We start from the raw sequence: 25,160 nt of genomic DNA, 5'->3' as shown, positions 1-25,160 counted from the left end.
ACAGATCCCCGAGGGACCCCACTTGATATTCCCTTCCAGCTTGATTGTGAACCATTGCTAATTAGTCTCTGAGTATGGTTTTCCAGCCAGTTGTTCACTCATCTTACACTAGGTCTGGCTAGGCTATTTTTCCCCTAGCTTCTTTATGAGAATGTCAGACAGCAGCAAAAGCCTTACTAAAGTTAAGATATATCACATCTACTGCTTCCCACCATCCATAAGTCTTGTTACCCTTTCAAAGAAGGATATTAGGTTGGTTTGAAATAATTTGTTCTTGACAAATCCATGTTGACTGTTACTTATCACCTTCTTATCATTTAGGTGCTTACAAACTGATTGTTTATTTGTTCCATTAGCTTTCTGGGTACTGAAGTTAGTGCCTTTTCCCCTCTCTCCAATGCCGTAAAACAAATCAAGGAAAGCAGAAGAGTTGCTCTTAGAAATAGGGTTCATATGCTTCCCTTCATCTCTAAAACTTCAGAAGAGAAGCAGCAACCCACACAAAGGCACTTTCCTGGAGCTGCCACTCCCTCATGTTGTATCTTGTCAGATGTTGGGCTGGCAGCAGAGAATGCTGCGAGTCCCAGTGAAGTCCAAAGATCTCAAGGAATAATGGAGCCAGTTTCCCCAAATCTCAGTCTAATAGCAATTTCTCCCTACAAACCTGACTTTCTAAGCATAGAATTGAGTTGTTGCCATTTGGTAGTCTTCTACCAGCTTCCAGCTAGCCTTCTTCTCCATGACCCACCATGCAAAAAGGGAGTTTCTTCTGCATTAAGCTGCAGTATGATAGTGCATTGTGCATCATAACTTCTTTTGCCTTGAGATAGAAGCATGCTGTGTAATGCAGCTGTTCCTACGTTCCTCCCCCAGACCATGAAGAGCTGAGTGCCAATGTAAAAGCCATGGTGGGCTGGAGATGGTAATACAACTGTAAAGGATCCATTGGATAGATTTATTTCACCTCCACAGGATTCTCCTGATCTTTCTCTGTGTGTGATTACGGTCTTTCTGCTATCAGACGGTGGGAGACAGCAGCGGTAGGCGCCAGCAGACAGCAGGAGCCATCAGCAGGGACTCCACGAGGCCCGGAGGTGGCCGGAGGCAGCAGTGGAGAGGGCCTGGTCAAGCCAGTATCCAGCAGGAGCCTGAAGATGGGGACTGGCTGATCCCCAACCACGAGGTGGACACTGCAACTATGACGGTCAGTACAGGGGAAAGCAAGAAGGGAGAAGCAAAGGACACCCCCCTGTACTCTGGGGTGGATTTAGCTCATTGAGTTCATGAATTCTGTTTGCACTGTTTCCCAAACCAGTGCAGTGTTACTTCCTTCCTGTTGTTAAAAGGTTTACTTTCTACACTCAGACTCTGTGCTTGCGAGAGGAGAAGTATTGCCCTCTGGGGTGCCTAGGGGATAGTGTGTGATTTCCCAGGTGACGGCTCGAGCCAATTTGGTGTTGTATCATTGATAGGGACCCCTAGATATAGAACCCAGCCCTTGCTGCTGCCGACTCTGTCTGACAGAAGGCTTACATTTGCCCCCAAAACCAGTTCTCAATCCTAATTGTGCATTTGGTTCTGAAAACCTTGATCAAACTAATGGGTATGTGTTCACCTGATTGGTCACATGTACTTATGCACTTTTTCTTGAAAATAAGCAGTTCATTGGACTTCCTCCAGTCCCTTGCCAAAATTAAGTCAATTGTTTATAGACCTGTTCAAACCTGGAGCCATCTATAAGACTACACAGCCAGAAAATGGTCTTATGATCCACAAGGGACAAAGAGCAAAAATTATTCCCCTGCTGCGTTAAATTGTAATTGGTGTATTTGTTTCTTACTGGTCATCAGTCTCTCAGGAAGCACCCATCATGGCTTTTCCTGCACTTACCATAAGCTCAGTGTATGTAGGCCATGAGGAAAAAAGGAAGGGGAAGGTGGGTAACTGGTGCTCATCTAGCCTTTTTTCCACAAATGCAGCAACCAACCAGGGATCTATCCATACTTTAGAGGAGTTGGGAGAATACGTAGGAACTGGCAATCTCTTCAGGCCATCCCTTTCCTACCTGGGATCCAACTACATAATTCTGTGCTGTACCCCAGAGGGATCATTCTTTCATTAATAGAGTTAGAATTGTCAATAATTGTGCAACACCATGTATGACATTTCTCGCAGTGAGAACAAGTACTATTTTTCTCTACAGGTGTCCTCCTCTCTCCACTCATAACATAACTTTCTAAATCCACTGGAGCATGCCAGGGTGACAGCAGAAGAGGGATTGGGCTGAGAGAGCTCGGGGAATGGTGGATCAATGGAGTAAACTGGGGATTGAGGAGAAGATCCTAGAGCAGTCACTCTCATTCTGCCACTGCTTTTAATTAGCCTCCCATATTCTCTCCTATTCTCATTTGGGTCCCCCTTGGCTTTTACTGCTGTTCCCTTTCAGTCCAATCAGGAGAGAAATACATACATAACCAGATAAGGAGTGTGCGTGCATGTGCGTGCACTGAGAGAGAGAAAGAGAATGAATTATTCTGGGCATTAGGAAATCACAGTACTTCCCTGAAGCTGAAGATGACTTCCATTCAAGCTAATGGGGGAACAGTTTGTTAAGTCAGACTGCAACAATGGAACACTGTCCAAGAACTAGACTGCATGATAGCCTGGCCAGTGACTGGGCCAGACTGTCCAAGGGATTTCCAGCAGGTCTGATGATAAATGCAGCGACAGGTAATTAATTGATTTGAAAGACAGAGAGTGTGTATTTGTCAGAAGAAGCAGAAATACCAGCAAAACACACAAAAAGGCTGCAATGAAGCTAAGATAGCCAGAGAAGCACTTGCAGTGTGGCCCTGAGAAAAGCTAGGAGAAAGAGCGTTTGTCTAGAATGCTGGCTAAAGAGTGGCTTGGAACTGAGAAAAGAAATTTTCTCCTGCTGTTTGATTGCTACCGTGTTCAGGGAAGCAGGAGTTCCATCAAAGAAATACCTGACTCCATCATGAATTTCTCTCAACAGAAACAACCGCCAAGACCACAAAAACTGGATAATTGCTCAAGTCAGAAGGGGTAATTATATATTAATTTTAAAGTCCATCAAAAAACAACTCATGTATCTCCTGTAAACATTTGCTAAAGGTTTGAATTAAAACTATGGATGATGGCAAATATTAAGCAGGACTAACTGAACAGAACCTAGCAGGACCATCAGAGATGGCCAAAGCCAAAGAAACCCAAGCATCCTTAAATTCATAGAATGTAATGCTAGAATGGATCATCCTGATCATCTAATCTGACCTGTTGCAGATTGCAGGCCACAGAACCTCACCCTACTCCTGTAACAGATCCATAACATCTGGCTGAGTTACTGAAGTCCTCAGATCTTGATTTAAAGACTTTGAGTTACAAAGAATCCACCATTTACTCTAGTTCAAACCAGCAAGTGACCTGTACCCCATGATGCACAGGAAGATGACCCCCCTGTCCTCCAGGTTTATGCCAACCTGATCTTGGGGAAAATTTATTCTCAACCTGAAATATGACAATGAGTTAGACCCTGAGCATGTGGGTAAGACTCACTAGCCAGACACCTGGGAAAGGATGTTCTGTAGTTACTCAGAGCTCTTGCCATCTAGTGACCCATCTGCAGCTGTTGGAGATATTTGCTAATAGCAGTCATGGATGGCTCATGTGCCGTTGCTGGCAATCTCATCATACCATCCCCTCCATAAATTTATCAAGCTCAGTCTTGAAACAAGTGACATTTTTCACCCCTACTACTCCTCTTGAAAGGCTATTCCAGGACTTCACTCCTCTGATGGCTAGAAACTTCATATAATTTCAAGCCTAAACTTACTGATGGCCAGTTTAATATCCATTTGTTCTTGTGCCAACACTGGCCCTTAGCTTAAATAACTCCTCTCCTTCCCTCATGTTTAGTCCTCTAATATATTTACAGAGAGCAATCATATCTCCCCTCAGCCTTTGTTTGGTTAGGCTAAACGAGCCAAGATCCTTAAATCTCCTCTAATAAATTAGGTTCTCCATTCCTCTGATCATCCTAGTAGCCCTTCTCTGTATCTATTCCCATTTGAATTAATCTTTCTTAAACACGGGACACCAGAATTACACAGAGTATTCCAGATGAGTTCTCACCAGTGCCTTATATAATGGTAATAATACTTCCCTATATCTATTGGAAATACCTCATCTGATGCAGCCTAGGATTGCATTAGCTTTTTTCATAGCCACATCACATTGGCGGCTCATAGTCATCCTGTGATGGACCAATGCACCGAGCTCTTTCTCATCCTCTATCACTTCCAGCTGATATGTCCTCACCTTACAGCAAACATTCTTGTTGTTAGAACCCAAGTTCATGACCTTGCACTGTTAAATTTCATCCCACTGCTTGTTTCTGTTTGGCTTCACCCAGATTCCTCACTCAGTTAGATACAGTCATTTTATTGCCGTGGCACATACTTGACTGCTACTGTCATTGGCATTGGCACTGGCACTATTTTTCCTCTTGATGTCCATTCTCCTGACCTCTGTCATTCCTTTGTCCATTACTGTATCCTGACCTACTTGATTATCCTCCTGTTCAATATTAGAATCAGGTGTGAAGATTACATGAACATCTCCCAAATGAAATTCCTAGTTTACAGCTCTTCTAATCAATTGTGCAAGCATCTATCCCAGAAGTCTATTTCCCTCCCTACTCGAGTGGAGTCCATCCCATGAAAACAGTCCTCAATCCATGAATGTCTCCTTCAAAGCCCTCATTATACACCACCGCCTGAGCCATTTGATCATTATAATCTTTTCTTGCCTTCTATTGCCTCCTCTAGGGACAGATTTGAATCCCACTGAAGATCACCTTAATCTTCATTTCTTTAAGCATCTTTCCCAGCCTGGCATAGTCTTCCTTGAGGCGTTCTAGCAAAAATCTAGCAGTATAATTTGTTCCTACATGAAGGATAATCAGTGGATTCTTTCTGCTTCCATTAGGATCCTCTTCAGCTTCAAGTCCACATCCCATATGTAGTATGACATGTCCCTAGTAGACAGCACTCCCTGGATCAGCTCTGGTGACAGGCCTGCCTGTTCTTCTTAATAGGATATCCCCAAACACATAGGTCTGGTATTGGTGCAATTCTCCAGCCTTCCCTCTTCTGATCTTTCAGGCTGCAAATATTCTTGTCTTCTGTTCTCCCTTGCAATCCTCTGTGAGCCATCCTTTATCCTCCTGGGGCTCTGAACACTGGCTATCCCCATTGACTCTTCCCCTTCTCTTGTAGGACTAGCCACTCTTCTCTTCTGCCTTGCCCTTCCATTTTCTATTACTGCCTACCTCTCCTTTTTATTTTCTAACTCAGTAAACTTGTTTCTCAGTTCTATTTCTCCTTTACTTGCCTATCTTTTCCTCCACCTGGTTTTTGTAGTCACATACTTCAACTGGCCACTTTCCTCATCCAGCAATCTACTTGCACAGTTCTCCAGTTCAGCTTGCATCTGCAAGTTTTGAGTTTTCCTTTCAGCCTCCTCTCCCTTTCCCTCTATCATCTGCTCAAATCCCCTTCAAAATTCTACCCTACTTCCTAGCTGCATCTCCAAACCTAAGATCTTCTCTTCCATCAGATCTATCACATAGCACTTCATAGAAATGAAACATCTCTCAGGTACAGTCTCCAGAATAATGTACATCCTGCAGCTTCCACATCCAGTCATCTTCATTACTTCTTCCTTTCTTCAGGTCCCTACCACTGCTGCCTCTGTAGCTATCATAGCCTTCCCTCCTCAGCGCCTGTCAAAAGCAAACAAAACAGTCCCCCAAGTCCCACAAACATTGTGCTGTTGGCTGCCCATTTGGCTGCCTTTATAAGGCTGCTGATTGAGCTGCCCCCTAATGAGGGATGCCCTGCCCCCAATCAAGGCTCAGTTATCATCTAATGCTCTGTTGCTCTTGAAACACACTGCCCCCTACCAGCTAACAGACTCTGCACTTTGTGGTGTTAGAATCATAGCATCATAGAATATTAGAGTTGGAAGGGACCTCAGGAGGTCATCTAGTCCAACCCACTGCTCAAAGCAGGACTAACCTCAGCTATATCATCCCAACCAGGGCTTTGTCAAGCCTCAGCTTAAAACCTCTAAGGATGGAGATTCCACCACCTCCCTAGGTAACCCATTCCAGTGCTTCACCACCCTCCTAGTAAAAAACTTTTTCCTAATGTCCAACCTAGACCTCCCGCCCTGCAACTTGAGACCGTTGCTCCTTGTTCTGTCATCTGCCACCACCGAGAACAGCCTAGCCCCCTCCTCCCTGGAACCCCCTTTCAGGTAGTTAAAGGCCGCTATCAAATCCCCCTCACTCTTCTCCTTTGCAGACTAAACAAGCCCAGTTCCCTCAGCCTCTCCTCATAAGTCCTGTGCTCCAGCCCCCTAATCATTTTGGTTGCCCTCCGCTGCACTCTCTCCAACTTGTCCACATCCTTTTTGTAGTGGGGGGCCCAAAACTGGACACAATATTCTAAATGCGGCCTCACCAATGCCGCATAGAGGGGAATAATCACTTCCCGTGACCTGCTGGCAATGCCCCTCCTAATGCAGCCCAATATGCCATTAGCCTTCTTGACAACCAGGGCACACTGCTGACTCATATCCAGCTTTTTATCCACCGTTACCCCCAGATCCTTTTCTGCAGAGCTGCTGCCCAGCTCGTCGGTCCCCAGTCTATAGCTGTGCATGGGATTCTTCCTTCCTAAGTGGAGGACTCTGCACTTGTCCTTGTTGAACCTCATTAGATTTCTTTTGGCCCAATCCTCCAGTTTGTTTAGGTCACTCTGTATCCTATCCCTACCCTGCAGGGTATCTACCACTCCCCCCAGCTTAGTGTCGTCTGCAAATACATTCCCAAGGGGATAGTAACTTTAGGTCAAGTGCTGAGCCTGTAAACCATTTTGGTTACTCTGAGCAACTCTAAGTCGCTGGCAGACACTGGGGACAGATTATTTGCTCTATCTTCTTTACACTGTTCCGTAACTTGTCCACTGGATAAAACCCCAATGTGTAATGAATGGGGTTTTCTGGGCAGATAGAAGTACTGGAATCACTCTACGTTATCCTCCAGCAGTGGGTGTGTACCAGAGACATGTCCAGGTAAGGTAGGTGTGTAGCCAATACATAGCACATGCATGCATTTCATTTCAATGGAGTTACACTAGTGATGAATTTGTCCCTTTGTATTTATTATTAGGCTGTTTGCCCATCAACAGAATGGTAACATTCATAGATGCATATATCAATAGATGGAATTGCAAATTCCAGTAATGGTGAAGGCCTACAAATTGCTCTAATTCATGAATGAATGAAAGCAATCCTATTAACTCAATGTAGGACACACAAAAGGAGGTCCATAATAGGATGCTCCCACAGAAGGAACACTCTAAAGGCACCATTCAACCTGGGAGTGAGCAGTAGAGCTGACAGAAAATCAGAAATTCCATCCTGTGGGAAAATCATATTTTAACATTTGTTTTTTCCTAAATCAGGATGAAGTCAAAATACCAAACCTTTTTGCAGAAAGAAAAGTTCTGAATTTGTTCAATTTGGAAATGTTGAAATGTTTAGTTATATATATATATATATTTGTGAACATATATATTTGAATTATATATATATTTGTGAACAAAGTTATTTCAACTTTCTCAAATTGAAATATTTTATTTTGGCTTGATTCAAAATTGAACAACATCCGCCTGAGATGCTGTGATGCCTCATGGGAACTATAGTTTGGGTACCTCATGGGATTCCCATAATGCATCAAGGCAGTGTCACAAGAAATGGGCCACAGTACATCATGGGAAATGTAGTCAGACCAAGGGGCCCAGGCCATAGAGAAGAATGGGGACATGAGGCACCTAAACTACAACTCCCATGAGGAACTGTGGCAGCTCAGATGGACAGAGTTTATGGCAAATTGACTTGAAGTGAGATGTAGCAATTTGGTTTGACAAACTAAAATATTTTGATCTGGCTAACCCTGACATGAAATGAAATATTTTGTTTAGATTTTCCCAACCGAGGAGGGGGAGAAAGTAAAATAAAACAAAAACAAAAACAAAAAATCCTATGGAAAACATGAATTTTGTGGAAACCACATTTTCACTGAAAAAACATTTAGAAAGAAAATTCCTAAACATTTCTAATCAGTAGGCAATAACGTCAATAGATTTGTGTTGGGGCTGAATTTGTTCTTGAGCCTCTTTGATATACAGATAGCCTTAACACAAAGCCATTACATTCCACGTCCCTATTAGTGGAACTGAGAAGCAATCTCAATAATCTGTAGACCATGCACTGCACTAGAACATGAAGAGTTCTCTTCATGAGGAGGCAGACTTTTAATTAATGGGCACTCTTTTCATTTTAGTAACCACATTGCACCAGATTTTGGTCTCAGTAACAACAATAGATTAAGTCAATGGATTTGAATCAATGGAGCTTATGTCAGTGAAGTTTTTTCAGATATACTCTGGTGTAACTATGAGCAGAATTTGGCCAATAAGACTATATTCTACCATTGATCTTCAAGGAAAATTAGCATTGACTTCAGTGAGAACAAGACTGGTCTCCATATGATCCAAAGAGTGAAAAAAAAGTGGATCAACCAAGGAGGGGGAAGGGGGTATCTTTGTCATTCTGTTTCTTCCTCATCATACTTTTCCTTATGCAAATTTTAGTCTCCTAGAAAACAAATATTTTTTCTCTCAGCCCACAGCCTCCTCCACTTTGCTATCTATCTAATCTATCAACCACCACAGTATTTGAGTGCCATGAAAAGACAATTAAAGTCAAAGTGAAAATTATGTCCTCTCTTGCATTATTCTTTTCAGAAATAGTCTTTTATATTCTTGTTAATCAGGTTTTCTAAGGATTCTGAGGAAGCAATCAAACAATGTTAACATACATATATATTTTGGAATGATAAAATAGAGGCTAAGAAGGAATACATTGAGCAGAGAAAGACGAGGATAGCAAGGCCATCGTTGAGGACTGTGGAAGAAAACATATCGGATACTCTTAGCATAAGCACCTCTGCATTATAGGTGCAAAGAATATATCATAGTACTGTTATATATAATTTGATATTACTGTGGAAGGTAATTAAAGCAACACCACTGCCCCAATAAAAACTGACCAAACACTCTCTACTATTATAGGAGTATGGGCTGGATTCAGTAAAATATAATGTCTGGCTTCTATGTGGTGGAAAACAGTGGAGCTCTGCAAAATATTGTCTTTCGTGGCTTTTTCAAATATGTGCAGGCTTCAGCAGTGTGTGCAAGTTGAATCTCCCATTGGGAAAGAATCTATCAAATTTATTACAGAATGGTATTTTCTATGGATTTTTAAAAGAAAATAATCTATACGATTCTAAAGCAGGGATATAAATTCTCTATTTGATTCCATAGTACAACTTACAAGTCAATAGCAAATGATAACATTTACTATTAACTCTATTGGCTCTGACAGTAACTTCCATAAAAATCTATTAATTCCTACATAACCCTATGGATTTCATCCCTGTTACATTCTAAAGTGCCTGTAAGTATTAAATCTGGCCATGTTTGATTAGTTTCACAATCCTTAAATTCAGACACATGATATATTTTAAAACATTTTTGGATTGCAACATATTAAGACTAATTTAAAAAACTATGAAAAACCTGTGAAAATAAACTCAAGGCTTATTGTAGTATATAGGAACACAGTATAAGAGAATAACAGAAAAAATGAAAAAATTGTTTAATTTATTTTAGTTATACAAATAATAAAACAGTAATATCCAAATGCTGTACACAAAATAATATTAAACAGGACAAGTCTGACAGAATACACCTTAATACTTTAAACTACACAAACAATATTGTGTATGCTCAGTAGCAATAGTACTGTGCAGAAATGCTGCACTCCATAAACTCTCTTCCTTCATTATATACATTTAGAACAATTGTGCTTTTCCCTACACAAAGGAACATACCTTATAAACAATACAAATTAATGTGCAATTTAAAGGTTCAAGCTTGCAAGATGCTAAACACCTGTTTGCTCCGAGTACTCTCAACTCTCAGTGAACTGAATGGGAGGAAAGAGTGCTCAACACCTCACAGGATAAGACCTCCCCACCAAAAAAATAAAAAAAGTATTCAACCCATAGGTAGGACCTGCAAATTGAAATCCGTTCAAACAAGTTGCCATCCTCAAGAATGTGTTGATTTCATTTTTTAATGAGAAGTTTATTTCTGGGTGGGATTTATTAATTGCAGTTCAATCTGTAAATACATCAAATTGCCCAAACCACTTCAAGATTTGAAACGTTCAGTAGATGTTAGACTTAGGAGCGAGGGAGAAAGAACTGTCCCAAAGCTGAAAACTTAACACGTAAATATATTATCCATCATTTGCCATTAAACCAAAAGAGAGAGGGTCCCTGCCAAAGAAATGTTAGAATATTAGTTAATAAATCATTTACAACAAATGTGTCTGAATGAAAACAAATTCCTCTGCTAACTTTGCCTCACTGTAGATCTGCCTCAGGATTCTGGCAACGTAATAGAGGGTTTCCAGAATTCTGCTTTCAATTATTATTCTTTTTTTAAACACATTTGCAAGAATCATTACTGGTGATTGCTACATCTTGTGTAGGAATAAGTCAGTCTTTTGAGAGCATTCCTCATTCATAATCAGCTTAATCTAATGCCCAGTTTCATATCTCCTCCAAATCAGGTATCATTATAGCAGGCGGGCTACTTGTCCATTTTATTTTATCTCGTTAACGTAAGTCAGTGATAAGTGTTGGGCAATAATTATTACAACGGATGTTCATACTAGCAGTCCTGTATGGGGAGAAATGAAAACAACAGAACTCATCCAAAGCTGTTGCGCAGATTTGAGCTACAGATTGAGTTGAAGAAACACACAGTGAAATCCTTTATACTGCATAGGCCTTGTGCCCTACTTAAACCTCCATATAAGTTGTAGGAGGCCAATCCTTCACTGACCTCCAAGGGAAAAAGAGGGTCACATAGCGGAAGCAGTGATTTCACTACTAAGAGAGGAGAGGATTTGGGGAGCTTGAATGGAGGTGCCCTGTACATTATGGAGACCAGCTCTGTAATCCCTATGCAGCAGTGCTAAGGCGCAGGGCATGGCAGTCCAGGGAAGGGCTGGCATCAGAGTGTATGTTGATATGGAGATTTACCTGATATGGACCTCCACAAAGAGGGGGGGAGGGGGGCGGGGAGGAAGAAGGGACAGGACCATGGGGAAGAGGGTTGCAGTAGTAGCCACAGGACTGGGAATCCCCCTCTTCAGCCTGCCAAAGAGTCTTTCTACATTACACTGAGCTACTCATTGGGATTGTTTACAGTTTTTGCACTGGGGTCAATTCATTAACAGAGAACTAGATGTGAACACTGCAAAATAGGCTCATGCATATCTTTTAAATACTGAACGTATCTGCCTGCTTCCTCAACCTTCACCTGCTGAATTGTAAATCTGAACTCCCTCATCAACCATTTGGTTTCTCAGTCTCATTGTTTTCCCTAAGTTTACTAAAAAAAATTTAAACTTTCTTATTTTTCTTTTGTGCAACAGGAAATAAAGCGTTTCCATTTACTCTAAGCTTTCTCTAGCTTGATTGAACTCATAATGGAGTATTAAAAAGTTCCCTGAGACGGGAGAAAAAAAGAAGTTTTAATCCATGCTGAAGCCCTTTTTTGACTGTAGACTCTGCCATCTGGGAGCAGTTCAACAGAGAGACCACATTCACAGTCCATGAAGTATGTAGTAACAAAGGTACATGAATAAGCTAAAAAGGCACTACTGTGAGCTTCTACAAGATGGATATCAGTGAATCTGAGTGGACAATCAATTGGTCCATAAAAAAAATGGGTTGTACAAGTTGCCATATTTACTGTTAACAAGGATATCACCCATATTTGTTTTAAAATGCAAACCTTCAACATTTACCCTATACAGTTTTGCAGTTTTTCAAATCCAATTTAAATAGATTCCATAACTTAGTGTTGCCAAGTAGCTTTAAGTGATGCCCCTATGATTTCTGCAATTAAAAAACCAAAAAGGCCACATAAGGCCAAATCTTGGATCCCAGCACAAAACTGAAGCAAACAAGTGTTGTGCAGGAGAGCTTGGTTAAGGGGAAGAAATAAATGTTCATTATGTCTATGAAAGGGACAGCTATGCCTTCAAACCTAGTTTGTTTGCTTGGTAATAAATGCTGGGGCCTCCTATGAGGGGAATCTGACCAGTAGCTCTGCACGATCAGGAACTTCTCCCTCAAGCACATGCCCACACCCATATGACACCAAATGTAATGAGTCCTGCACATGCAGATTAGGAACAAGATTTGTCCTTAGGGCTAAAACCCACCATATGTTGTATTGATGCAGAGGGGTGGAAGGAGGACTCAGTCAAAAGGGCAAAGATATGTTCCTTCAACTTTCTTAAGTGCTAGTTCTGGGGCTTGACAAATGTGCTTGGAGACATAATCAGGCTTCCGATCTCTCTGTGATTAGGGGGCAAGCAGAGTAAAACTACGATACAGAGCTCGTTCCACTAGAACCCACATGTCTAAAGCCTGCAGTTGGGTTCAGTTGGCCACAGTCTCCCTCTACTAATGTGTGAGTAAAGTCTTTAAATTAGTTCTTCTCCCTTGGTGCTCCTTGCTCACGGGCCTGGTGTTAAGTTTCCTGAGATACACATTCTAAAAAGGAAGTATTCTGATTTTACTTAACTCCAATGCATTCATTGTAATTACAAAGTTTGTGATATAAACCGACTAAAAAATGGTACCGCAGACTCTTCTGTACTAGATTCTGAAGATACTTCTTTCTCTATACTCCTCCTGCAGCTTCTAAATCGCTTTCTTGGAAAAGTACAGGACAAAAGCAGTTGTTCTGAATAATAAAATGAATGAATGAGGTTTGGAAGAAAAGAACAGACATGGGAATAATACAGCAATGTGCTATTTTCATCAGTAACTTATCAGTATATTGGACTTATGCAAGAATTTGGAAAATAGAGCATGAATTAAACATTCAGTTTTTATCCATTCCAATATGGTAGGGATATTGTGTGTTGCAAAATTTTGCTACATTAATTCTTTATTATCTTGGTTAAAAGAAAACAAACAGATCCAAAAAATTAAAACCTCCCATTGACTACGCTATAGTGTTTTTAAGACAATTAAAAAATTGAAAATATCAATTTTGCTCCAATGGAAATAAAAATCACACTCAGATATGTTTAAGTGCATGGAATAAAAACAATTTGGATATTTCTAAAGAACAAATCACTGCAGGCAAAGTCAGCTAAGGGAATTTGTTTGAGGCGCTTCATTCAAACGAAGTAGAAAACAGATTACAATAAACAAAAATAATACCCTGAAACACTTTTCCTTCAGCAGCACAGCACCACAGTAATAAATGTACACATTTTATCCATGAAAAGAAAAACAGATGTATTTGTATACAAAAAAAATCAGTGTAATCTTTGGTACCAAATGTAAGGGCACCTTCTTATTAAGTACATCCTCTCCAATTGGCATGTAACAGAAACTTTTCTTTAAGAATGGCTCAAAATTACCAATCTTAGAGTGGTTCTGTTTAGCTGCTACTGACGACTGCAGCTAAAAAAGCAATCTGGAGGTTTAGAGTTGTGCAACAGCAGGAAACAACAAATTTTTTTAAAGTATTTGATTTTTTTCCCCCATAAGAACTTATTTCTTCAAATACAACTCTTTGAAGATTTTATTTTTAATTGTTCGTACTGTCCTCAAAAAATCCTTTAAGGATTCCAATACCCAAATGAAAAAACAAAAAAAACAACAATCAGAAAAACCACCAACAAAACAATGAGGTTATAATACAAGGTCAGACACAGTCCCCTGACTGAAGGCATTTACTTGATCTATTTAATCTTATGGACATCACTTTCTCCACTAATTCCACCAGGCTTTCTGACTCCAAAAGGTTGTTTTATATCCCCAAGGACAGATTCCATCTGCTGGGTATTTCTTCTATAAACCGCTCAGCTTTTGGTGGCAAGTCAGCACTAAATGGACTATTTGCTTCTTCTTTAACTGATGATGAATGCATAATTGGATTTTGTAAACACTACTGATTATACATTCAAGCTTTGTTCTTGGTGAAAGTGGCACTTACTTGAACCCTTGCAGTCAAGATATCTTAGTTTTATAGCACGTTACAGATATAGCATCAGCTGGTCACGGACTTCTCGTAAGCTTCCTTTTTCCAATGGCTTAGTGGGTATTGAAATATGTCCTCTGTTGGACCCCATTGCCACTTCACAACATCTTCATGATGAAATAAATATTCTGTACTTTGTATTGTACTTTACATGTGTTTTATTGCTTTACACATTTCCCTGTTGTTAATTTCAGTGCTCCTCTGTTATGTAACATATTTAAAGTTTTAAACTCTAATGGCATCCTATGAGGGCTGGCATTAGAAAAGTACCGATACTTTAGATCGTCATAGTAATGATATTTGACTGGTTTTCCATACAAATCCTTTGGGAATGGCCAGAATCCATACAGGTGAATTTCATCACAAAATCTGGTAGCGAGTGTGTACATGAGGAGACCGGTGCTGGGTCGTTTGATGTGAACCTTGTTTGTCAGCCAGTAACTACAAAGCAAACAAGAAAAAGACAAGTCATGAAACATACATACAAACTCCATGTAAACAAAATGTGTGAAATGAACTTGGTTTATCTTCATTATATATATTATTTTTCTTTCGTGCATGTTTCTATGGGCTTCATTCATTTCCTTGGAATGGATATATACAGATTATCTGGTTTCTTCTCGTTTAGAGCAAGATGGTAAGCAGTTACTTGCAAAAGTAGTTCCATTAACTTTCAGTGGTATGACCTGTGTACGTAACTGCTCACCTGTGTGAGAAAGGAGTTCACAACTTTTTAATGGGGTTAACTTTCTTTTTGGAGAAGGAGGAGGAGGAGGTTGAAGCCTGGACCATTACATGGTATTGCCCCTGAGCTGAACCTTTACATTGGCTCAGTTAGCAATTCAAAGGAGTTAGGAATTCAAACAGAATATGAAGTTACCACTTGAGTTCTGGAACTGTCAGCTCCAAAAGCTATAGATTTTAGAAAGAGATTTCATCCATCTTGAAAAGCCAGTTTATACATTATTTCATAGACGTTGGATGTGGGAAAGACCTAAAATATCACTTTATCTAAGTGATGGGGACATCCATTCTAAGGGGCAGTGTTAACAGATCCAGAGGGTAAAAACCACACCCTCCATTTCTTTATGGTTCAATGGGAGAGGTTCCCAAGATTGTTGTGGGGGTTTTTTGTTGTTTTTTGTTATTGGTTTTTTTTGTGAGATGGGGTCATGGTATGGAAAAGTTTGAAAGCCACTGATTCAGTTTAGCACTTGCTAATCGGGATCATTCATTAAAGTTAAACAGCAAGATAGGAGGAAGTATCTGGGCTGAAAAAAAAAGTCTAAATAGTTTACTTTCACTGTGAACTAGTTCAGCACTTTGGGCCAAAGTTTTTTAGACTATCATTCAAAAATATGCATGTAGCTGTTCTAATTATCAGGTAACTGCATAGGCAAAACTGGCCACATAGACATCTATCTGATCATTTGCACATTGAATGACCCAGTTTAATACATTAAGTATCTAATTAGCCAATTTAATACACACCAATATGCAAATGAATTGCTTGTGCAAAAGTTGATGCGATTATAAACATATTTTTTCCAATGACCATTAGCTTCCTTTAACAAAAAACACAAAGGCAAAAATTTATTTTTGTAAAATCTGATAGTTTTATTGAAAAATAAAGGATATTTTTATTAAAGTAATCTGACCCTTTAACTTGTTTACTACAAATTTGAGAGTATTCCTTTTCCCCATGACAAAGATTGCGCTTTATAAATTTACCATTAAAATGAACTATTTCTGCTATCTTTACATTTACTAACAAAACCCCCATAAGTCTGAACATGCTTTTGCTGACTTGATAGACGAATCTGTATGTGAAATCAAGGTGTTAGCAAAAGATGATGTTTCTAATTTGCTATTCTAAAATATTATGCAGTGTTGTAGTTACACTGTTACTTTGGTTTTCAGCAATCTCTCCTTCCAAACAAACAATGACAAAATACATCTAGGCAGGCTTAGTTCTGGATGTCATTAATCACAGGTTTCTCAGGGTTTTGTAAGCATATATTGGCAATAACTTGGAGCCCCACAACTACAAAAGTTGATGTAAGAGAAAGAAACACAAAGATGTGAAGTATGTGCTAAATTTAGGCTTTTTTCTTTTGCGGCAAAAAGAAATCCTGACTGATGACAGTCCATCAGGAGAAAATTCACATCTGTTTTCTGGTGTATTTTGAATAAACCTAAGGAACTGTATTCTGGAAGGAGGCACTGAACTGAACCATTTTTTGACAATTTTGTTTTCTTGGTTCTATTCAGGTTTGCTAAAGCCTATTTTTACGATACATATGTGCCAGCATTCAACAGTTTTAAATCAGAAGCTCTGGTTTATGAAAAAGGAAACACTTTTTTGTTAGGGCCAATGGAACTAATACACATAACATTAAGGTAGCTACATTGGCAATGACTCATTAGTTCAACACATTGTCTTCTAAGACATATCAATTTTATATTAACACCAAGTTAAAGAGAGGCCAGCCATACGGGGATCTGAGTTCGAGTTCCATATTCTAAGAAGCTCTCAAGGTCAGCAGGTGCTGAAAAATCACCGATAACCTGCTCCATCCGCTGAAGAAGGAAGACAGCATGTTGTTCTCTACTGAGAAGCCTTTACCTCCAGGCTAGCCTGCCATTCTACCCAAGCAACTCAGCCCAACAATGAACCTTTGACAAGCAGAGGGGCTGTTTCACAGACCATTCTTGCCTAAAAACAAGTAAATGAAAATATTAAGTGTAATATATAAGAGTACTGCACAGCTCTCATAACTGCAGGCCAAGACTTACATTTTGTGTTGCTCAAATATATTTACTTAAAGTTTCCCCATCCGTAAAACTGGGGTAATGGCATTTATCATCCTTTGCAAAACAGGTGGAGATCTCTGGTGCTAAAAATGCTAAACAAGAGCTAAGTTTTTTTTTTAAATTATTATTAATAATCGAAATAAATAGAAATGATCTGATTTTCTGCCAAGTATCCATAAATCCCACTGAAGTTAATATTCATTCGCTTCACTGAAAAATCAGGTCACTTTTACATAGGTACCTAAATATGGATTTAGGAACCAGGGGAAGTTTTCAAAGACAAATGGCAGCTGGGTGCCTAAACCAGGAAAGTCATTGGGAAGTTAGACATCTAACTGCTATTTGAAAATATTTGAAAATCTTTATAGCCTTTCTTTCTTTAGGCACCCAGTTCTGAAAACTGTGGTCATCATCATCATCATCATCATCAAATGAGGTTTGGGCATATTAGTGGTTTGGTAAGGACTTGCCTCATGCTTGCTCGGACATTAGTTAAGGTTTGTTCAGCACTTTGAAGAGGTAAAGCTCTGTAAGTTTTAAGTATTATTACTGTTTGGAGTGCACACTTATGGTTGTGTGATTGGGTTTTTTAGGACACACAAATTGTATTAATTTAGTGCAACAATGGGAACTCTTGTGAATACTCGTGCTTGCCAACATGAGTAACAGTAGCAAAATTATCCCTTAATATCAAAAGGGTGTCTTAAAAGCACCAGAAGCCCTAAAATCCAAAAATATCCATTCTGTTAAAATTGGCCTTTTCAGTTTCAGTCAGTGTCTTGCAGTCTGAATCTCTGAAGTGGCTGCGGCTCAAACTGTCACTGCTTTCTGCTCAGAAAAACCAGCCTCTCTTTAAATGGAAAAAAAAGGGGGGGGGGAAAAGCCATCACACACACAAAATCTTTCCTGTTGCATTTACACAGTTTTTAAAAGCTGACAGAGCGCTCACAGGCTGAGATATGGCCACTTTAAAGACAGCAGAGAAAGACGCCGAAATCTCTTTTGTCTAAAAAGCAGATGAATGAAAGCAAAGTAAGAAAGCAAGTATTATGGTATACAGTTCTGATAATTGCACAGTATTACATGCCAATTTTAATGCTTTCATTAACCTGTATTTTTAGGCAGGAGAGACTTCTGAGATGTTTCCTCTGCTGTCTGCTTTCAGTTCAGAGAAACTGACCTGGCATTTTAAAACTGGTAAGAGTTTTATTTTAATATTTTGTTTTGTTTAGACTCTCTGAGATGAAAGCAATGAATGCTAGACTCCCTGACATGAAAGCAACTTCAGAGTGAGCTATCACCACTCCAAGGACTTCAGTCCACAAATACAGATATCGCTCAACCTAGGCTGAAGCTGAAACCCAGGGATCAGCCGAAATAGGTGTTCCTAGGCTATGCAGAACTGCTGTGGAACCCAGGCTCACCACATGCAGGAGGTTGCAGTGTCAAGCTGCTCACCTACTATGCAGCTGCCTTTCCCTCAGAAGCCCAACCAACTGCTTCCATTATGTTGGAAACCTTCCATGGCCTCCTCCTACCCTGGGTGAATTTCACTCACGTAAGAATGGCAGAGTCAAGCCTTGGAGAAATCAATCTGCAATATACAGACAGCTCTATATTTTTAGCACAAGGAATTAGTACCAGTTATTTCCAAGAGATAGAGAGATTAATAATCTATTACAGCTAGGATGAAAAAAAACCCAGCATAACAAAGTCTATCATTAGTAGAGTTTACAATGGGAATTAAAAACCTGCAAGAAAAACTTTTCTCCTACCTGTCAAAACCCTTATCCAAATCATACTGAGAAAAAAGTAACTGTTCACCCACTCATATAAATGAGAGAGGAACCCAAACTAAACTCCACACTCAAAATATAGGGTTGGTTTAAATTTGTATCTGAATTTTGCAACTTGAGATCAATTCTAATACATATCAAAAGGACAAGTTATGAAATGAATAAAAACGTTAGGGGCATTTAAGGCATTTTGAAGCTTAAAGCCTTCTTTAGACATTACATTTATAATTAATCAGAAGTGAGAACATTTCACCTCTGCAAATCCAAGATCCCAATCATTGTTTGAATTGATTTTAAAATAGACCTTTTGCTCTACCTGGCCTCTGTGATTTAGTCTTCGATTAGATGACTAAAATTGTTAATGACTAGAATAGCTGCCCCTCTGAGAGATCAGTTAAGGCTGAATTTTTGGAAATTCCTTAATGCTGCAAGTAATTGTTTGCTCATTAGGCATTTTGCACCTTTCCCTTTCTGCTTTGAACACTCTCCCTGTGAACACATTCAGTAAAATCTAAAATATAAGGAAAACCTCTTTTTATTTATTCTAGGAGCATGATTTGAAATGTATTGATTCTTTGTAAAATTAAGATTAAGAATTCAAAGCAGCAAAGGAAAAGACAGTTCTACTCAGGACCTGGAAAATGCAGCAGGCATCTTTAGTTTTTCACTGGTAATCTCTGGACTACATTCACAGTGAACCACATCCTATTTTCAAACTGAATGTGGATATAGCAATCACAACAAACACCACCAGTCCTGAACAGACTATCACCTTCAGGCTAAGATCAGAATCCTCCCAAGCCTCCTGGCAAGATAGAACAGCCATATTAACAAGAAGTTCCTGGATTCAATCAAATTCTAAAACATCCTTGCATATTACTTCAAACCATCAAAAAGCCATAGAATAGAAGACCATGTGGGTCATTGTGACCATTCAGTGTTAGTGTCACCATCGACAACAATGGCTGATATTCTAGCATTGAAACATCTATTTCTTCTTCCCCAAAGTTCCCACAGGCTTCTATGGTTTTCTGATTATCTCTGACAAAAGAAGTGGAAAGGAAGACACACAGTGCATCAGTGACAGAAAACATAAGCAGACATTGACATGCTCCACTACCATGAATACAAACTTACGTGCTGGCTGTTGAAGAAACAGAGCAATCCTGCCTTTCTTTCACCATAGCAGCTGCTAAATCATGTTCCACTGATCTATTACAGAATGAATATCCTCTTGTTAACTGAGTAGATCAGCTACTTCCAATGGGAAGTATTATTAGTGTACTTCTTGGAGAAAGTCATCCATATCAAATATAGACTCTTGGAGTCCTAGAAAGCATACAACAGGCATAGACCTGGCGATATGATACCCTCCCACTTTGAATTTTCCCATTCTCATCCCTGTCTAAAGTTGCAGCAGGCAGTGAAAAAGTTATCTACTTCCATCCAAACTCTCCCTTAGCTCTCAGGAAGCAATGTCAGCAAGTGCTTATCTGCTCACAATGAATGTGTGTAGCAGCAATTTGCCAATTTAAACATTCTGATTACTAATCTTAAAACAGAAGTCATTAGCAAAATACTGTTTGGTTAGTGGAATTAACCAGTGATTAGTATACTGAGTGTAATCTACATAGAATGCTGTTTAAAGCCTTTAAAGGCCATTAAAGCCTTGCATCATGTAATATTAAGATTTAAAAATATTTGTGAGGAAAATTATTTATGTATCAGAAAGAATACAGTAAAAATATTAATGTAAACAAAATCGGTTTACATTTTCACTATTTAGCATAAAGAGTTATTGCTTTAAAAGCTTACAATATGAGCTTACAATATGTTATAAATGCATAATTTCTATTGAATTTCTGATGCAGAGGTCCCAGATACAATATTTGAGGAGAGGCGTGATTGGCAATAAGTCTGGCACTTAGAATAAAGTCTTCAGGGACAGCAGACTTTGAGAAGTCCTATCATGGTGGAAAAGTGACGTAAGGATGGATTTATCTAATGGTACTGTGTCGTCACTATCTTGCCCTGCTCAAGTGGGGCAAAGTTTGAGCAAGACTTTCAGCACAGTGGTTTCACCCCAGTAAGATGAAAGAGGTAGATACTGTGACTAGCAAAAAAGTGTGCCATATTAATTAGGTATTTCTGCATGAGAAACTGAAAATCTGTAAATCTGAACTGACATGGTTAAGGGTGAAATCAAATGCAAACTGCAAAATGGTGGTGAGGATAGGTTTTATTTCATATATTTGACACCATTTTATTCAGTTGTGAACGGAAAATATAGCATAGCTAAAAAACCAAGAGTAAACTTAAAAAAAAATTGTGACAGCATCAGCTGAAGGTTATCAGACTATGGCATATTAGCTTTCTTGGCACATGTCCTATAGCATTCTGAAACCACACAGAAGTATGGCCCACACTGTTACAGGCTAACAAATAACATCACAATATGTATGCAAGTACAAAGAAAGACAGACAGACTTTGTTCCCTATTGTTTAATGAATATATACATATAATGACAGACCCAAAACCTATGTTAAATAACATAATTAAGATTGCAAAGTCAAGCATTCAAAGTTAGGAAATGCCACAATTAAAGTTGCTGGTGCTACTTTTATTTGGCCCTAATTTAAAAACTTCGCATTACAATATGTTCACATGCTTCTTTTTCCACAGGTCTCAACCTATGCCCCTCTACAGATCTGGCTCTTGTTCCCTTCTTCATTTGAATTAGGCAGCTTCCTTCTTCATGTTACCTGGGCCCAGGAGAGGGGTTATTAGGGGCATAGGAGAAACAGTTTCGTGCTCTCAGTTCAGGTACCCGATCCCAGTCCTGGCTGCAGCAGTCCACAGCTACAATTGCAATCCACAGCTGCAATTGCAATGGAAGTCATGCTGAGCCCTGGGATGGAGCATGCTCAGTGCAGTTGGAATCTGCAGGGAATTTAGCTGCTAAAAATCTAAGAAACCTCTGCAGAGCATGTGCAAATAATGATTTTTTTAGAAACTTATAACTCAGCCATATTTGACTGGATTTTCTTGGGCATAGAAAAAGGCACATCCCTGACACAAAGGCCACCCTCTGCCAAATTTCAACTCCCTGATCCAAAGCAAATTCTGGAATTCCTTAACATGGGGAAGACAATGTACTTTTCCCTAGCATTGTTCTCAGAAATGGCTGATCCCTTTTGTTTGAAGTTAAAACAAAACATCTGTGGAGCTAAGAGATTATTTCTGCTGGACAATAAACAGCATTTAAATTAGTACCTGACTATGGAGCTTTCATTTTTTAGATGCTATAAGATTTTGCATGCAAGTGTATGATGCTCATTCTATTTTATTCCTGTAAAATGTATAATATAATATACTATACTATGAGAAGCTGCTGTAAGTGTTTATATTAGTTCTAGAGACAAGTGTTGCGAGTAATGGACTTTCCACCATTATTTGAAAAATTTAAGTCATTTAATTAAGTCATATAATTTAGGTATTCAATTAGTGTTAAAAATAACCTACTGTTTAATGTCTTCTGGTTCTCACTGATGACTTTACACTGGTTTCATTATGATCATTGTACAGAAGACAACTGTGGATTGAATCAAGTGGTTCATAACACTATGGTTTACACTCAAATCCTTGAGTGCTAGAGACAGAATAATAAATATATGGGTTGTTGTTTTTTTGTTCCTACACAAATAAGGCCTTGTACAAAAAGGGAGACAGGAATGGAAACTCAATTTTTCCATTTTGATAGACCGTTTTACCAAAGCCTATTATGTAAAATGTTCAATTATTTTACTGGGCGAAGTTTGTCTGTTTTAACTTGCCAATTTCCACCAACTACACAATTCTCTCTCTCTCATGCAGGTCCTTATTAAAAATCAGAGACTAAAATCAGAGACTGATAAACATCCGTTTGAACGTTGCCTTCATGTGCACCAATTACAACACGGAGTATCCATTGGTTTCTGTAGAGCTATTCTAATTGCTGTAACTGTAACTCATTTTGGCCTATATATTAATAATTTGGTTTAATGTTTACATTTCACCTTGTTTGAGGCCAAAATTAAATGCACCTTGGATAATTAAATTGTCCTTGTGTGGAGCTTTCTTATGTCAGCTATGGTGGTGTGAGGGCAGCCCCTCCTTTGGACCCGATTGATTACAGGATGGACAGAAATCAGGAGCTGGCCTCTCCATCCCCACACCTTTCTCCAGATCCCTGGTCGGCTAGAGAGAAATCCTACACCTACTTCCTCCTGCCAGGTCTCCCCCCACCGGAGGGTGAGAATCACACTTGAGAGGCTGTGTGAGGTGCAAGAGGGGACACGTGCTGTTGCTGCAATCTCTGAGCTGGAGTTCAAGGCTGTGGAACGGACCCAAGGTGCATGATCATCATAAGCTTGCATGCACTACATGCAAGAATCAGGCATTGTCCAAAGGGAAGAAGATGCCCTAATTTGTGACAGAGGGACCAAAGCATCTTGGACTGTTTGTTTACTTCTGGAATTAAGAGGTTTTTTGTTAAGCAGCTAAGATGTATTTAATTATACTCATTTTAACTGTTCCTTTCAATGACACCGTGGTTGTCTATGCTGATAAAAGTGTTGTGATAGTTCTATGCATTGGCATGATTTCTGGGTGAATTCCTGCTCCTTGAGGATCATAGGAAGATCCTCCGCCCCCAGGATAGGCTATTTCAAATTTCTCCATCTAGCTCTAGGAAGGGAGCCCCTGCCACACTTGGTATATCTCCAGTGAAGTCAACAGAATTACACTAAGAAATTTATTTGTACTTGATTAGGGTTTTATAACAAAAATTTAGCTTTGCAACTCTGTCTGCAAACACGTTTCAGCTAAGTTGCTCACTCTGCTAATAAGGGATTTTCTACCTTTCATACTACATTTTTCTACATCTTGCTACACTTTCAGTCCCTGTACACATAAAACTCCTATTGACATCAGTCGAGCCCTAACTACACAATTAGATCCTTCGTGCAAGAATTTGAAATCAAGTGTGAAACCACATGAAAAACAACGTGTGAGGGGACAATAATTTGAGAGGACAATAACATACAGCATTTCTGAAGCAATGGAACTCTTCAGCAAGATAAGTACCCCAAAAGTTCATGTTGCACAACAACAGAATCCCAGCTTGCTGTCACAAGGTCTTGAAATCACAATTTTCATAAAAGTGGTGCAAAACCAAAAGCGGTTTTCATAAAAGTTGAGTGCACTGTAAATGTTGTAAATCTAAATTAGTGTAATATGTACTGATTTGGAAAATAATATGAGTGTGATACTGAAGAGAGGGAGTGGGGGGACAGAAGGGTTTAGAAGGAGAAGCAAGTGCTATGAAGATTTAAGAAAACCAGATCCCTGTTTACTGACTTACATCCACAACTCTTAGCACTCCCACTGAATGCCAATTTCATGTAAATCATGCTCATTTTGGCTACCCATTCATGCCAAATCAGTGCAAATAACACTACTTGGCCACCTACACCTGTCTTATTAACAATTTCCCCGCAAAGTGAAACAATACAATATTTACTGTACAGCTCTCTCAAGCAGTTAGCATACAAGACAAACAACTGTTTTATCAAACGTAATAATGCACTTTAATAAAGGGAGATGCACTTGTTCAAACTGTCAAGTTCTCTTTAATAATGAGCTCAGTCAATGCTACGTCCCCTTTCTTCTGTCCTTGACCTGATTTGGTGCTAAGTGGTTTCTGCTAAACATTTTCAGATACAGTTGGATTCCTGTTTATAAAACAGATGGTGAATGAAAAGACTATTAGCCTGGGCTTCTGATGTGGGGGTGTAGCCAGATATGATCTTACAGTCAGTGTGGTGTGGAAAAGTAGGCACGGCAAAAGGAAATGGGGCATGACTACCATGCATCTAAACCACACCAATCTTTAGTTGAGTTTTGACTTGCATTTAACTTGCTTTTATAACCTGGCATATGTTAGAGCAACCCTCAAGATGGCCCTGTGCAGAGCAGCATCGGATTAGGAAACTGCAAAGAAGAGCTTTAAACCACATTTGTACCTATCTCTACCTAAACTTTGTTTATTTCAGTTGAAGCTGGCTCATTGTCTTTATCTGTTCACATTAAATGAAACACGTGAAAACATTTTTTTCCCTTTTAAGATGATACTGAACCTTATGGGGCAATTCTGTCTATATTTAGACCTGCAGAATTTATGGGCTTGAAGAGGAACAGAATTTGGCTCTATGTTTTCAG

The 25,160-nt window shown here is 39.4% G+C and overlaps 1 protein-coding gene across 2 annotated transcripts in view; it reads right to left on the bottom strand.

Annotated features, from left to right (window-relative positions):
• Window positions 1–13,814: 13,814 nt before the first annotated feature.
• The window catches only part of ST8SIA4 (ST8 alpha-N-acetyl-neuraminide alpha-2,8-sialyltransferase 4), an 84,792-nt gene continuing 73,446 nt past the window's right edge, over window positions 13,815–25,160 (bottom strand). The window contains exon 5 of one of the 2 annotated variants that reach the window (XM_067568765.1): window positions 13,815–14,732. In XM_067568765.1, coding sequence (XP_067424866.1) covers window positions 14,450–14,732 — 283 coding nt within the window. In that variant the 3' untranslated portion in view covers window positions 13,815–14,449. Of the gene's footprint in view, window positions 14,733–16,842; window positions 17,008–25,160 lie in introns of those variants that run through there. The other variant, XM_067568766.1, reaches the window with a different exon arrangement.

Source organism: Emydura macquarii, unplaced genomic scaffold (assembly GCF_026122565.2).
Source record: "Emydura macquarii macquarii isolate MOO-44397 ecotype Brisbane River unplaced genomic scaffold, CSIRO-AGI_Emac_v2 contig_2897, whole genome shotgun sequence".
In the NCBI taxonomy this organism is placed as follows: Eukaryota; Metazoa; Chordata; order Testudines; family Chelidae; genus Emydura; species Emydura macquarii.
This window is presented reverse-complemented; position numbering and strand designations above follow the sequence as displayed.